This window comes from Hoplias malabaricus, chromosome 7, assembly GCF_029633855.1.
Source record: "Hoplias malabaricus isolate fHopMal1 chromosome 7, fHopMal1.hap1, whole genome shotgun sequence".
In the NCBI taxonomy this organism is placed as follows: domain Eukaryota; kingdom Metazoa; phylum Chordata; class Actinopteri; order Characiformes; family Erythrinidae; genus Hoplias; species Hoplias malabaricus.
The window spans coordinates 45,417,470-45,434,258 of NC_089806.1; the positions used below are offsets into that span (position 1 = coordinate 45,417,470).

The following is a 16,789-nucleotide window of genomic DNA, read 5'->3' on the forward strand; positions in this document are numbered from 1 at the left end:
TGATATGTTTATGTACTTGAAGATGAATGAACTGTGAACATTTAATTTTTATTAAATATTTCCCTCTTAGTTTTTCTTCTGGCATTTTTTATTTATTTTGCAGGCATGATTTCCTAAACTAAAGGTGATTAGTTAAATCAATTAAAAACAATTTCCAATAAAGTTGCGACATTGTGCAAATCATTTAAACCCTAGTTTTTATTTAGAGAAGTACAAAGACAACAATTTTTATTGTTGAAATCTGTGGCGAATGTGGATTGGCTTCGTTTTAATGAAAAAAAAAAACAAGGACTTCCCAGAAAAAAGACTTTGCCTGGACAGCAGTATGTTGTTCCAAACCCTGTATATTTTGTTTAACAGTAACAGTGCCTTCACAGATGTGCGTCATCCAGGCCCTGTGCATCAGTTCTTTTTATTTTTTAATATTATACTCATATTATAACCAGCTGGATGGTCTCATTTTATACCGGAGAATGCAGCATTCTTGATTCCCAAAAGATTTTTCTATTCCTTAATGATATTATGTATTGTAGAACATGAAATCCGCAGGTTCTTTACTACTTTAAGATGAGAAACATCATCCTTGAGTTATTTTACTCTCTAAGACACTCTTTACAACACAGTTATGTTAGTGACTTACTGCCATATACCAATTAAACTCTTTTTTTGTAGCATTAGACAAATTTACCTGTATTTTGTTCTTTGTCTCACCTATTTTGGAACCTGTTGTTGGCATCAAATACAAAATAGACAAATGTTTCAACTTTATAAATATTGTCTTTATTCTATTTTTAATTAAATATAATTTTGCAGTTTAACTGGGAGAGTATCAAGGTGTCACGCCTTCGTCCTGTCAGTCTGTTGTCCCCGCCATGTGCTTTATTTGCACATGGCTCTGTTTTGTTTATGTCCTGGTCTCCGCCTCCTCGTCCGTGTCATCTGTTAACCCGTCCTTCTCGTTATCTGTCTCAGGTGCGTCTCGTTTGTGTGAGTATTTAAGCCCTCTTGTCTCTCATCCGTTGGTCGTACATTTCCCCTTTATCCTGTGTTTAGTTGGTCATGTTATTTAGTCTGTCCGTCTGTCTCTAGAGTTTCCCCGTTTCTTCTCCTTTTTCGTCGTGTCGCTTTTCGTCCGTCTGTCCTGTTTTCCCTGTCCAGTTTCCTTTGTTTTATTTAGCTTGTTTGGCTCCTTGTTTGTTTGTGTCCTGTTTTAGTATCGTTGTTTTGTTTATATTAAATTATCCCGTGTTTTAGCGAATGCGTCCGCCTCCCTCAATTCGCCCCTCGCTCCTGACAGAATGTACGACCCTCAGGACGCAGCTAGCACGGACTATTACATCAAAGGTTGTGCCGTTCGCCGGACTCCATTCCGCACAGGCCACAAAGATCCTGTGGAGGAGGCTTTGAAAGCGGCCTCGGAATGGAGTCGCCGGCTCCAGCTCCTGCCTGGCGCTGTTCCGGATCCTATAGCGGTGGAGTCGACTCGGGAATCGAGTCGTTGCGCCAGCGGGAGTCGAAAGAGCCGGCGGAAGAACCGTGCTGGAGTTCCCCCCTCGCTGGAGGATTACCCCCTCAGGTCCGGGGAAATTTTTGGGGGGGCGTTAAGGGTAGGGGCTGTTAGCCTCACCTCCGTACCTCTGAGGCCTGAGGCTAACAGGGGCGCACCTCGAGGTGATCTAATGGGTGCGCCTGTGAAACCCCCTAAACCCTTTACAGCTCCAGCGCGAGCCCGGCGAGCAGCACAAACCCCTGTCCTCGAGAGCGCGGCGCGCGGCTCTCCTGTCTTCGTGAGCGCGACGCGCGCCTCTCCTGCCTCCTTGGACGTCGTCGCAGGTTCCCCTGCCTCCGTGGACGACGTCGCAGGTTCCCCTGCCTCCGTGGACGACGTCGCAGGTTCCCCTGCCTCCGTGGACGACGTCGCAGGTTCCCCTGCCTCCGTGGACGACGTCGCAGGTTCCCCTGCCTCCGTGGACGACGTCGCTGCAGGCTTCCCTGCCTCCGAGGACGACGTCGCTGCAGGCTTCCCTGCCTCCGAGGACGACGTCGCTGCAGGCTTCCCTGCCTCCGAGGACGACGTCGCTGCAGGCTTCCCTGCCTCCGAGGACGACGTCGCTGCAGGCTTCCCTGCCTCCGAGGACGACGTCGCTGCAGGTTCCCCTGCCTCCGAGGACGACGTCGCTGCAGGCTTCCCTGCCTCCGAGGACGACGTCGCTGCAGGTTCCCCTGCCTCCGAGGACGACGTCGCTGCAGGTTCCCCTGCCTCCGAGGACGACGTCGCTGCAGGTTCCCCTGCCTCCGAGGACGACGTCGCTGCAGGTTCCCCTGCCTCCGAGGACGACGTCGCTGCAGGTTCCCCTGTCTCGGTGATGGCGGCACCCGCCGCTCCAGTGTCCGTGACTATGGCGGCTCCCGCCGCTCCAGTGTCCGTGACTATGGCGGCTCCCGCCGCTCCAGTGTCCGTGACTATGGCGGCTCCCGCCGCTCCTGTCCCCGTGACTATGGCGGCTCCCGCCGCTCCTGTCCCCGTGACTATGGCGGCTCCCGCCGCTCCTGTCCCCGTGACTATGGCGGCTCCCGCCGCTCCTGTCCCCGTGACTATGGCGGCTCCCGCCGCTCCTGTCCCCGTGACTATGGCGGCTCCCGCCGCTCCTGTCCCCGTGACTATGGCGGCTCCCGCCGCTCCTGTCCCCGTGACTATGGCGGCTCCCGCCGCTCCTGTCCCCGTGACTATGGCGGCTCCCGCCGCTCCTGTCCCCGTGACTATGGCGGCTCCCGCCGCTCCTGTCCCCGTGACTATGGCGGCTCCCGCCGCTCCTGTCCCCGTGACTATGGCGGCTCCCGCCGCTCCTGTCCCCGTGACTATGGCGGCTCCCGCCGCTCCTGTCCATGTCCGTAGGTCGGCCCGTAGGACTTCAGGGCCGATCCCCAGAACTGTGCCCAGGCTGGTTCCTCAGACTGCCCCACAGACATTAGCCAGTCCTGGGCACCCCCCTGTTATTTTGGTTCCCTTGTCTGTCCCTGTCCTGGTTCCCGTCTCTGTCCTTGTCCCTGTATCCGTGTCTGCCTTTGTCTCTGTCCCTGTACCTGTTACTGTATTCATGTCTGTCCCCGTAAACGTCTTGGTCCCTGTTCCCCTACCAAGTCCAGTCCAGTCTCCTGTGAGTCCTGTCCAGTCCCCTGTCAGCCCTGTCCAGTCTATGTTTCAACCCCCTATCTTGTCTCATGTTCAGTCCCCTGTTAGTCACGTCCAGTCTCCATATCCGTCCAGCGTTCAGTCCCCTGTCTTCTCTCCAATCCAATCTCCGTTTCAACCCCCTGTCTTGTCTCAAGTCCCGTCTCCCGTGAGTCCTGTCCAGTCCCCTGTCAGCCCTGTTCAGTCTATGTTTCAACCCCCGGTTCAGTCCTCTGTTAGTCATGTCCAGTCTTCGTATCCGTCCAATGTCCAGTCACCCGTCTTGTCTCTGTTTCAACCCTCTGTCTTGTCTCCTGTCCAGTCCCCTGTCAGTCCTGTCCAGTCCCTGTTTCAACCCTCTGTCTTGTCTCACGTTCAGTTCCCGTATCCGTCCAATGTCCAGTCACCTGTCTTGTCTCAGGTCCAGTTTCCCTTCCAATCCCCTGTCCAGTCTCCAGTCCCGTCTCCGTTCCAGTCTAGTGCCATGTCACCTGTCCTGTCTTCTGTCCAGTCACGTACCCCTGTCCAGTCTAACGTTCCTATCCTGTCCAGTGTCTTGTCACCAGTCTCTGCTCCCGTCCAGTCCCAGCACCAAGTTCTGTCACCTGTCCCGTCTTCTGTCATGTCCAATGTCAAAAACCCTGTCAAGTCCCATGTGTCCACTCCTGTCCTGTCCAGTCCGTTCTCGTCTCTTGCTGCCCCCCTTTGTCAGTCTCCTGTCATGTCCCATGTCCCGTCTCGTATATTCGGTCCTGTCGTGTCCCCAGCTCCTGTGTCTGTTCCCGTCCTGTCCTGAGTCCTGTTACCCGTTGGTTTGTTGTCCTGTCTTGTTTTCCGTGCCCTCTCCAGTGCCAGCTCCTGGGGGGTTTAGGAGTACGCGCCCGGGAGTTGCGCGTTCTTGGGGGGGGCATCTGTCACGCCTTCGTCCTGTCAGTCTGTTGTCCCCGCCATGTGCTTTATTTGCACATGGCTCTGTTTTGTTTATGTCCTGGTCTCCGCCTCCTCGTCCGTGTCATCTGTTAACCCGTCCTTCTCCTTATCTGTCTCAGGTGCGTCTCGTTTGTGTGAGTATTTAAGCCCTCTTGTCTCTCATCCGTTGGTCGTACATTTCCCCTTTATCCTGTGTTTAGTTGGTCATGTTATTTAGTCTGTCCGTCTGTCTCTAGAGTTTCCCCGTTTCTTCTCCTTTTTCGTCGTGTCGCTTTTCGTCCGTCTGTCCTGTTTTCCCTGTCCAGTTTCCTTTGTTTTATTTAGCTTGTTTGGCTCCTTGTTTGTTTGTGTCCTGTTTTAGTATCGTTGTTTTGTTTATATTAAATTATCCCGTGTTTTAGCGAATGCGTCCGCCTCCCTCAATTCGCCCCTCGCTCCTGACACAAGGGATCAGATTAGAGGAGTGATTTAGCAAAAACATGTTCCTGATACAAGCTCATGGCCTATAAAAGAAAGCAGCTCTTTAATCAGAACTAGACTCTGCCCTTGTGTACAGGCAGAAGAGAAGCTTGGAATTTAACACGAGTGGTAGAACATTATATTGTGCCTGTATTATTATTGATTGTTATTATCATTTGTAACATGTAAAATGATTGCTTTATTCTGCTTGACTATATACAGATAAAGGCAAACATCGTGATGGACATGAGTGCACATAAAAATGGGAGCACAGTTAACATTTCACTTTGTTATGAAAATCACCCTAACTCTTGTCAGAAGTTTATCTATCCACTATTATTGAGAACTGTGATGTATCTTGTTCTTGGCTTCATTATACTTCTGACATTGTTTGGAAACCTTATGGTCATCATAGCTATAGCTCATTTCAAGCAGCTGCACACTCCAACTAACTTCCTCACTCTCTCTCTGGCTGTAGTTGACCTGCTTATAGGAGTGTTTGTGATGCCCCCGAGCATGACACGTTCTGCAGAGTCTTGCTGGTATTTGGGGAATACATTCTGTAAAATACACAGCAGCCTTGCAATTTCATTGTGCTGTGCCTCTAATTTAAATCTGGTATTCATTTCAGTTGAACGATATTATGCAGTCTGTCACCCACTGATGTACCACAGTAAAATGACTCCTCTTACTACTCTCTCTATGATCACTGCTTGCTGGAGTGTTGCTGCAGCTATGGGATTTGTATACCCTGAACTGAATTCTCTAAGCAAAGAAGTTCATACTGATGTTTTTTGTGAAGGAAGCTGTGTGGTTGTTGTTGGACCCATGATGAGTATGTTAGTAACAGTATTTTTTTTATACATTCCCTCCTTTATCATGTTGTGCATGTATCTAAAAATATATATTGTAGCACAGAAGCAGTCACGTATAGTTCATAATACTCTCTCTCGAGTGAATAAATCCAGTGGGCAACCCACTATCAGTAAGAATGAGAGAAAAGCCACTAAAACATTAGCCATTGTCATGGGAGGGTTTCTCTCATGCTGGGCCCCATTTTCAGTCTACCATCTCACTGTGACTTTTTTTGGTCTCAGTGGTCCACCAGAACTGTTTGATGTGCTTATTTGGTTAGTTAATTCCAATTCAGCATGTAATCCTATTGTGTATGCATTTTTCTACAAATGGTTTAGGAAGGCACTCAGAGTTATTTTGTTAGGCCAAATTTTTAAGTACAATTCTTCAGAAATTAGAGTTTGTTCATAGCAGAATTAATTATATCCACAACAATCAGGAGATGAGACTGCATTTCAGTACGTGATGATTTATTTCACTGTGTTCTGTCTTATGTGAGATACGTGTTTATGAATGTATAGTAATAAAGTTACCTTCATGTCAATTAGAAATTGTGATACACAGACTGTTTGTTATCTGTTAATTCAACAATGTTGTTCCTGAATAGAAGTGAATGTCTTAACATATAATTCTGAGCAACATTATTTACAGTCAGCTTTGTCCATTTCAGAACAGGCTTTTAGTTGTTTGGAATTAATGATTAACTGTAGTCTTCTCTTCAAATAAAAATGTTTTGCAATTTTTTTAGCCAGTCTGCAGTGTCAGTCTTTCCTATTATGTCATGTTCCTATTATGTATATACACATTTAAAGAACCAAGCAGTCATCCATCTTAACCAATTGAAATCAGTTTTTAACTTACAATGAATGATGTCTCATAGAGAAAAATACACAATTTGTTACATGATATTGGTGGAATTATATTGCTCAGTTGAAATCAATTGAATAATGAAAACATGAAATTAAGGAATCATATAGTTCAGGATTTATTTCAATTCCATCTGATACAAAATAAGTATTTTGCTCTCTGTTATTGTTTGTGTTGATTTTGATTTGTTTTTTGTTCATTCTGTTTGCTTTCTCCCAGTGTTTTATATTATTTTATAGTGTATACAGCACATTCAGTCCATTGGTGCACAGCAGCCACAGCTTATTGGCACACGGCGGCCTACAGCTACACCTGTAGCAGATGACCATGCAGTTGAAACACTCTGCAGTGTTATGACTCGTCAGAATACAATAACTGAGTTGATGGTGAAGCAACAGAAAATGATGACCCTGCCACCATTAGACATTCCCACCTTTAGTGGTGACCCCCTTGAGTACAACGCATTTGAAAGGGCATTTGAACATGGTGTAGAATCACGCACTGAAAGCCATAAGGATCGTCTCTATTTTCTAGAGCAGTTTACGTGTGGTCAGCCTAAAGAGTTGATAAAGAGCTGCCTTCATATGAAGCCAGACGAAGGCTACCCGAAAGCAAAGAGGTTACTGAAGGAACACTTCGGCAACGATTACAAGATTGCTGTAGCCTGCATGAACAAGGTAGTAAACTGGACACCTATCAAGCCGGAGGATGTTGACTCACTGAACTTTTTTTCTCTCTTTCTGACAGCATGCCTCAACACCATGACTGAAGTGAGTTACATGGAGGAGCTTGATAATGTTGCGAAATTAAAGGCCATTGTTTTGAAGCTTCCTTATAAGCTACGTGAAAGGTGGAGGGGTGTTGTATTTGGTGTGCAAGAGCAAGCTGACAAGAGAATCAAGTTCAAGGATTTGGTGGAGTTTATTAACAAACAAGCTAAGATCGCACTGCACCCAGTCTTTGGAGACATAAGAGATAGCACAACATCTAAAGCACCTACACCTAAGCAAAACAATAACAAAGAGCAGAAGATAGGCATAATTAAGAAGTCATTCACTATAAGTGCTAAACAGTTGGACAAACAGGAGGCAAACACAAAGTCAAAGGAAAACACAGATTCAGAGATGACTGCCACAAATACGTGTCTCTTTTGTGACGGTGAACACAATTTGGACTCGTGTACTAAGCTTAAAAGCAAGCCACACAACGAGAAGACAGACTTCCTGAAGAGCAAAGGATGTTGTTTTGGCTGCTTAAAGCAAGGCCACATGAGTACATTACATTACATTTACATTTATGCATTTGGCAGACGCTTTTATCCAAAGCGACTTACAAAAGAGGAGCTAACATTCGAACTACAGCACAAATTATGCAAAATACCTTACATTAAGTGCAGTATGCCAGGAAGTAATAAGTGCATTATTAAGAAAGACATTCAGTGCAAAAGATACTCTCGGAAGAGCTGGGTTTTCAATGATTTCTTGAATGCAGAGAGGGTTTCTGTTGCTCTGATAGTGCTTGGAAGCTCGTTCCACCAGCGTGGTACCAGAGATGAGAATAGCCTCAACTGACCTGTATGGAGGGTTGGTCGTGTTAGTAGGCGCTCCTTTGAGGAACGGAGAGGGCGGGCGCTAACGTATGGTTTTAAGAGTCTATTGAGGTAGATGGGAGCAGAACCAGTGAATACTCTGAAGGCCATCATTAGTGATTTGAATTTGATGCGAGCAGCTAAGGGTAGCCAATGCAGCTCAACTAATAGGGGCGTGACATGTGCTCTTTTTGGTTGGTTGAAGACCAGGCGTGCTGCCGCATTCTGGATCATCTGTAGCGGTCTCACAGCACAGGTTGGAAGACCTGTCAGGAGGGCGTTGCAATAGTCTAGACGGGAGATTACTAACGTCTGAACGAGGAGCTGTGTTGTATGTTGAGTTAGGTATGGCCTAATCTTCCTTATGTTGAATAGGGAGAAGCGGCACGATCGAGCTACAGCGGTAACATGATCTGCGAAGGTCAGCTGGTCGTCAACCATGACACCTAGGTTTCTTACAACCTTGGTGGGAGCCACTGATAGGGACCCTAGCTTGATGCTGATGTTGTGGAGAATAGCTTGCTTGGCTGGGAGGACCAGTAGTTCAGTTTTGGATAAATTCAATTGGAGGTGATGTTCCTTCATCCATGTAGATATGTCAGAGAGACAGTCAGAGATTCGAGTTGCCACTGAAGTGTCTCCTGGAGGAAAGGATAAATAGAACTGTGTGTCATCTGCATAGCAGTGATAGGAGAAGCCGTGCGAATGTATGATTGGGCCTAGAGAGGTAGTGTACAAGGCAAAGAGGAGGGGTCCCAGCACCGAGCCTTGGGGCACATCTGTGGTGAGGTGGTGTCGCGCTGATGTTTGTCCAAGCCATGACATGACATGAAATCCTGCAAGGCAAAAGTCAGCTGTCAGGTGTGTTCGCTAACGCATCCAACGTTGCTGCACATAAAGAAAAGGGGCATCGGTGCTGAAACAAAAAAGGAGACACAGAGTTGTGAAACACAAACTATCCTCAGTGCCTTCATTGCTGCAGAGTATGAAGGTGGTGAGCTGATTGGGGCCGGGGAAGACGACTGTACGCTGGATATCGTTCCTGTCCAGGTCAAAGCCAAGAGGAGAAACGCAGTGGTGCGGACGTACGCCTTCTTGGACCTAGGAAGCTCCGCCACATTCTGTACCAAAGCATTGATGAAGAAGTTGAAGCTCACTGGAAGAAAGACTGACATACTGCTGAGAACTATGAACGAAGAGAAACCTGTTTGTACTCACATAGTGTCAGGCTTGGAAGTCAGCAGTTTGTCCGGTGAGGAGTTCATCGATCTTCCAGACGTTTTCTCGCAGAAAGCCATACCTGTTGGAAAAGAAAACATACCGAAACAAAAGGATCTTGAAAGGTGGACCTACCTTAAAGGAATACACTTACCTCATATCGAAGCCGACATTGGATTGCTCATAGGAGCAAATGTGCCCAAAGCTATGGAGCCATGGGAGTTGGTGAACAGTGTCGGTGAAGGGCCATACGCCGTGCAAACCAAGCTAGGCTGGACTGTAAAAGGGCCTTTGAGGGAAACATGTAGCGGTGAAAACAAAGGAAGGCTAAAGAGTACAACAGCAAACCGCATATCAGTCAGTAGTTTGGAGAACCTATGGCTAAAACAGTTCAAGGTGGATTTTCCGGAATGTGGAAAACATGAAGAAGTGGAGATGTCCAGGGAAGACCATCAGTTCATGGACATGGTCACGGAATCTGCTACACTGATTGATGGTCACTACTCCTTATGTCTACCACTCAAGAACAGATTGGTTCACATGCCAAACAATCGACCAATAGCTGAACAGCGAGCACAAAACCTAAAGCGGAAGTTTCTCCAAAATGACAGCTACAGACAGGAGTATACAGACTTTATGGAAGACCTGATAAAGAAGGGCTATGCAGTGCAACTTTCAGAGGACGAACTGATACACAAAGAAGGGAAGGTGTGGTATATACCACATCACGCCGTATACCACCCTGTGAAACAGAGACTAAGGGTTGTGTTTGATTGTGCAGCATCGTATCAAGGCACATCCGTGAACAACCAACTCCTTCAGGGTCCAGACTTGACCAGCAGTCTGATTGGTGTTGTGATACGATTCAGACAAGAGCATGTTGCGATTATGGCAGACGTGGAAGCAATGATCCACCAAGTTAAGGTGTCTGAGGAAGATTCTGACCTGCTCAGGTTCCTCTGGTGGACAGACGGTGACTGCAACCGGACGTTGACGGAGCACAAGATGACTGTTCATCTATTTGGGGCCACATCCTCACCGAGTTGCGCCAGCTTCGCTTTGAGGAGGTGTGCTGAAGAACAGAGTGGGCAGTTCAGACCTGAAGTTGTTCAAACTGTCTTACAGAACTTTTACGTAGATGACTGCCTCAAGTCTGTCGCTACAGAGGAGGCAGCTGTATCCATATGTCAAGACCTCATGAAGATCTGTGCCAAAGGAGGCTTCCGTCTCACCAAATGGGTGAGCAACCGACGGAAAATGCTTGACTACATTCCCAAGTCTGAATTGGCAACAGAAATAAAAACGTTGGATCTGGATCATGACGAACTACCTATGGAGAGGGCTCTCTGTCTCAACTGGTGTGTTGAGTCAGACGTATTCAAATTCAAGATCAACATAAGAGATCGCCCATTCACTAGGAGAGGACTTCTCTCAGTCATTGGTTCAGTCTATGATCAATTAGGCTTTTTGACACCCGTAGTCTTGCCAGCGAAAGCTATCCTGCAAGAATTATGCAGATTGAAGATTGGATGGGACGACGACTTACCTGAGCATGTGAAGAAGCAGTGGACGGACTGGCTAGCTAGTCTTCCTGCCTTGGAGGATTTCTCAGTGGCCAGATGTCTCAAGCCTGAAGAGTTTGGAAGTTGCGTATTCGCGCAATTACATCACTTTGTGGACGCGAGTGAGGATGCGTACGGGTCGGTCAGCTACCTTCTCCTGCGCAATGCAGACAATAAGACACACTGCACATTCATGATGGGCGCCTCTTAGGCGTCCTACCATTCCCCGGATGGAATTGATTGCGGCTATGTTGGCCATTAAGATGGATGGTGTTCTAAGAAGAGAGCTTCAACTGGATCTTGCAGAATCAATATTTTGGACTGACAGTATGGTGGCACTCCGGTATTTGCAGAATGAGACCACACGTTTCCGCACATTTGTGGCAAACAGAGTTTCGGCTATCCTAAAAAACTCTGATGTGGAGCAGTGGAGACATGTCAGCACTGATGTGAATCCAGCCGACTGCGCCTCTAGTGGGCAAAGAGTGGATCAATTCTTGAAGAACACCACATGGGTGTTTGGTCCTGAGTTTCTCCATGGTCCCGAAGAGAATTGGCCCAACACTCCATTGAGCCACACACAACTTCCATCAGATGATCCTGAGATCAAAAAGGTCATAGTGAATCGAGTGGAAGTGAAAGAGAATGTCACTCCATTCAAAAGACTAATCAACCAATTCTCATCCTGGATGAAATTGAAAAGAATCATGGCGTGGTTCCTAAAGTTGAAGGCCATGCTGCGAAGCCTCTGTCAAAAACGCAAAGAGCTGCGTGCAGTTGACACTGAGAACAGTACAGTTCAATGTGAACAGCTGATCCAAAGCCAGATTGACCGCTTCAAGGCGAGCATTAGACCTACTCAGCTTTCAGTGGAAGACTTGGAGCAAGCAGAACTTGACATAATCAAATTCTGTCAGAAAGAGAAATACTCAGAGGAGATTGCGGCTTTGCACAAAGGTCAGAGCGTGAAGCGCAGTAGTCACGTGTACAAGCTAAACCCAGTACTTCAAGATGACCTGTTGCGAGTTGGCGGAAGACTGAGTCGGGCAGCTATGCCAGAAAGTAGCAAGCAGCCAGTCATCCTGTCCAGAGACTTTCACATAACATACTTACTCCTTCAACAGATTCACTTAAAGACTGGACATGGAGGGCACAATCATATGCTCTCTGAGCTGCGTCAAAGATTTTGGATTCCAAGCGCCAACATGGCCATTAGGAAAGTGATTGGGAAGTGTGTGACGTGCCGCCGCTTGCATGGGAAAGTTGGACACCAACTTATGGCTGATCTTCCACAAGAGCGAGTGATCCCTGATGACCCACCTTTCACGCGTGTTGGCGTGGATTATTTTGGACCACTGGAGGTCAAGCGTGGAAGAACCATCTTGAAGAAGTATGGAGTCATATTCACTTGTTTAGCCATTCGCGCAGTGCACATTGAGTTGGCCTCGTCATTGGACACTGATTCGTGCATTAACGCGATTCGGCGCTTTATAGCGCGCAGAGGACAAGTGAAAGAGATTCGCTCGGATAACGGGACGAATTTTGTTGCTGAAGGCAGCCATTGCTGATTGGAACTCCTCAGATTTTCAGCATCTGTTCCACCAGCATGGGATCAAGTAGACGTTCAACCCTCCCACCGCATCGCATCACGGTGGAGCATGGGAGAGGTTGATACGATCAATCCGAAAAGTGCTAAATTCAACTGTGAGAGAACAGATCCTTGATGAGGAAGGCCTTCTTACGGTCCTGTGTGAGGCAGAGTCAATCATCAACAGCCGTCCGATCACCAAGGCATCCAACGATCCGAATGATTTAGAAGCTTTGACGCCTAATCATTTGCTGTTGCTGAAGACAACGCCCTCATTGCCTCCAGGATTGTTTGACCAGGACGACCTCTACTCTAGGCGCAGGTGGAAGCAGGTGCAATATCTGTCCAACTTGTTTTGGAAGAGATGGACTAAGGAGTACCTACCTCAACTACAGGAGCGCCAGTGCTGGGCCACAGCATCCAAGAACTTTGAGGAAGGAGACTTTGTACTTCTTGTGAATGACTGTGCGCCTAGAAACTACTGGATTATGGGCAAGATCATCGAAGCAATTCCAGACAAGAATGGTCTGGTCCCCAGAGTCAAGATAAAGACAAAGACTAACATCTTGGACAGACCCATTACGAAGATCTGTCTGCTTGTGGAGTCTGACTGGGCCAGTGGTAAAGACTAAGCCCCTACGATGAGCCAAGTGCTAGCAACCTCTGGCTCTACTTTCTCTCTTTATTTCTCTACCTTTCTCTCTCTTTCTTTTCTTTATTGGATGGAGTGATTATGGACTTTACATCCTTGAAAGTTTTGACAATAGAACAATAGACATTTAGTGTACATTATTAATAGTATCTTGGTTATGGGACAGAAATTTGCATATTTCTTATACGTGGATATGATTCATATTTTACTTAGTAAGAAGGGGCCGGTAATGTAGGCGCCAGATGCCTATTTTGTGCCTAGTTTTTTGAATTTGCCCCATATTATGTGTATTTCATATTTTATAGTATAATGTCATATTGATAAGATATTTGATTTAAATTCATGCTTGATATATTTAATAATTTAAGTTAAAAAACATACGTAAAAGGTTAAAATGTGGATTTAGAATAATTACAGGAAGTTACATAGTTGACCTTTAATCACGCACAAGGCACAGTGCACAGGAGATATTGTGGTTAGATTGACACGGGAGAAGGAAGGTTGGTGCCTCACGGTTTTCTGACCGTCCCGTGCCGTGGCCGTAGTCATGCTGTGGAGTGACTATAATTTGCATTAGTGGAAGCTTAAGAGGCACAGTTTTGTTTGTATTCGTTTTTGTTATCCTTTTTGTTTTAAATAAAAACACAAAACGTGACTTTGGTTGAGGGTATCGTTTTGTTTTCTTTTTGGATCCTGAAACATGCGTCAGCCACAAAGCTCCAACCTAAAAAGATTTTGTTTAGAATACCCTACACAGTCATTCCTGGCACAGAATCACCTCAATGGTTTCTGAGAGAACTACAGATGCTAGGCTGCTCAGATGAAGCACATCCCAGTGATACAGGGCTGGAAGGTCACCAAAACACTCCCACCGTCCACAATTTTCCTGTCTGTTGTGGAAATCGAACCAATAACCTTTCAGTCCTAAGCACTCTACTCTAAACATTAGGCCATGTCAGCCTGTTTGTAGCTATGTGATTATGTCTTTTGATGACGTTTATGAACCAGTAGCGAGCCATAAATTCCCTTTGCATTAAACAACTGATCATCTGGTGAATGTTTTTTGTCTGTTATATTTACCTACTTAAAGAAGAAAGATTCAAAATGTTGGAACTTGTTATTCATTACAACTTTAACTCATTGGCCTCAGTCACAATTTGTTTGGAGTGTATCTATTTATACATTAATCTAAACATTTTCACTGAAAAACTTAACTGCATTTTGAAAAGTGTTCAGTTAAATAAAAATTTAAGAACATTTGCAAATCATGTTTTTTTTTTTATTTTTTATTTTATTTTATTTTTTTTTTTTTTGCTTTTTGTATTTTAACATACAAATTATGTAAGCTAATTTATTTGCAGTTTAACTAGGTGTTTATCAAGGGACCAGATTTAGAGGAGTGTTGTAGCAGAAACATGTTCCTGATACATGGTCATGAGCCTATAAAAGAAAGCTGCTCTGTAATCAGAGCTTGGCTACGCCCTGGTGTACAGGCAGAAGTGAGGCCAGAAATGTAAGCCATAACTGGTGAAAACAGACAATTATAGTGTTATTTATCTTATAATGTTATTTATATTATAATGTTAGAATATTATAATTATAATATTATATTATTCTGTTTGAATATTTACAGATAAAGGCAAACATCGTGATGGACATGAGTGCACAAAAAAATGGGAGCACACTTAATATTTCACTTTGTTTTGAACATCACCCTAACTCTTGTCAGAAGTTTATTTATCCACTATGGTTGAGAATTGTGATGTATCTTGTTCTTGGCTTCCTTATACTTCTTACATTATTTGGAAACCTTATGGTGATCGTAACTATAGCTCATTTCAAGCAGCTTCACACCCCGACTAACTTCCTCACTCTCTCTCTGGCTGTAGCTGACCTGCTTATAGGAATTGTTGTGATGCCTCCGAGTATGACACGTTCTGCAGAGTCTTGCTGGTATTTGGGGAAGACATTCTGTAAAATACACAGCAGCTTTGCCAGTTCATTGGGCTGTGCCTCTAATTTAAATCTTGTATTCATTTCAGTTGAACGATATTATGCCATATGTCACCCCCTGCGCTACCACAGTAAAATGACTCCTCTTACTACTCTGTTCATGATCACTTTTTGCTGGAGTGTTGCCTTTGCTATGGGATTTGTATATCCTGAGTTAAGTTCTCTAAGCAAAGGAGCTTACACTGAATTTTTTTGTGAGGGAAGCTGTGTGGTTGTTGTTGGACCCATGATAAGTTTGTCAGTTACAGTATTTTTTTTATACATCCCCTCTTTTATCATGCTGTGCATATATCTGAAAATATATATTGTAGCACAGAAGCAGTCACGTTTAGTTCATAATACTCTCTCTAGAGTGAATAAATGTAGTGGGCAACCCACTATCAGTAAGAATGAGAGGAAAGCCACTAAGACATTAGTCATTGTAATGGGAGGGTTTCTCGCATGCTGGGCCCCATTTTCTGTTTATAACCTCACTGTGACATTTTCTGGTCTCAGTGCCCCACCAGAAATGTTTGATGTGCTTTGTTGGTTTGTTAATATCAATTCAGCTTTTAATCCCATTGTGTATGCATTTTTCTACAGCTGGTTTAGGAAGGCACTTAGGGTTATTTTGTTAGGCCAAATTTTTAAATACAATTCTTCAGGAATGAGACTTTATTCATAGCTAATAATAATAGTTATTATTATTATTATTTTTAATTTTTTTTATGATAATAATGTCTAAAACACTCAGCAGATTAATAATTTATTTCAGGGCAGGACAGTGGGCATTTAGTACAGATATATTTTTATGTGAGATACATATTTATGAGTACATCTATACATTTGCCTTCATGCCCAATACACACAACATACTTTTATCTACTGGAAACATCAAGTTAACTATAGAAACAGAGCACAGGCTTTTAGGGGGTTTGTCATGATGGATTGTTCATTCTCATATCCTTATCATATAATAATTTATTTCTCATGTTTTTAGCCAGTTTGGTGCCAGTCTGTCCTATAATGTCATGCATTGTGATTACATTAACAAAAGCAGTCATCTGTCTTTATGTACTTCAGTCCCATTGGATACAATTTCATTATTGTGCTTGCTGTTTTGTGTGTTGATCTTGTATTTCTTTTGTTTATTCTGTATGCTTCAAGTCTGAGATTTAAATAAATTTTTTGCAGTCAAGCTGAAGTTAAAATGGATCTTGTTGGTTTACGTTTAGACCGTACAGTGTGCCTTATAATGTAAAATGCATAGGACCTGTTCTTTCTAATTTGTAATATTGATCAAAAGACAAGTGTTCTTCATGTAAAACTTTGTTTTTTTTTCCTCTTACATGATTCCTCTTTCACTTTTACATATGTGAGAGCCCACTGGCTTTGTAAAATTGCATTAACACAAAATATCTTACCATGCCCCATTTCACCAATCAAATATCTGTGGATTAAACCATTTCCTGTTTAGTGTTAACTTTGTTAGCTGATTTTGATTTAGATTTGGTCTTAGTTTCTTTTTACTTAAATGTGTATTAGATTTAGTCATTTAATTATTTCTAGCTTTAGTTCATTTTAGTTGATATAAAGTAGAAAAACATTTTAGTCATTATAGTTTATTAAATACATTTTAAAAAATGCCTAATATTAGTCATGCATATCATTTATTACTGAGTTTCATAAAAAATTAATTAATGTGCTTTTAAATGTAATACAATTTTAATGACAAAAATGGTTAAAGCAAGTTGGCCACTATTTTTCCAACCAGAACCAGACCCTGAAAATAACTGGATATTTCAGAGCACTATCTGCCCATGTCACAGGATTGTGGGGAAGAGAGGTGTATATATATATATATATATATATATATATATATATATATATATATATATATATATAT

At 44.2% G+C, this 16,789-nt stretch overlaps 2 protein-coding genes across 2 annotated transcripts in view; both read left to right on the forward strand.

Moving 5' to 3' along the window:
• Window positions 1-16,789, forward strand: part of stx7l (syntaxin 7-like) — a 300,211-nt gene that overhangs the window by 122,985 nt on the left and 160,437 nt on the right. The window lies entirely within an intron of this gene.
• LOC136702792 (trace amine-associated receptor 1-like) lies at window positions 14,543-15,568 on the forward strand. The gene has a single exon (XM_066677930.1). It carries the CDS (start codon window positions 14,543-14,545, stop codon window positions 15,566-15,568), a length of 1,026 nt encoding a protein of 341 aa, XP_066534027.1.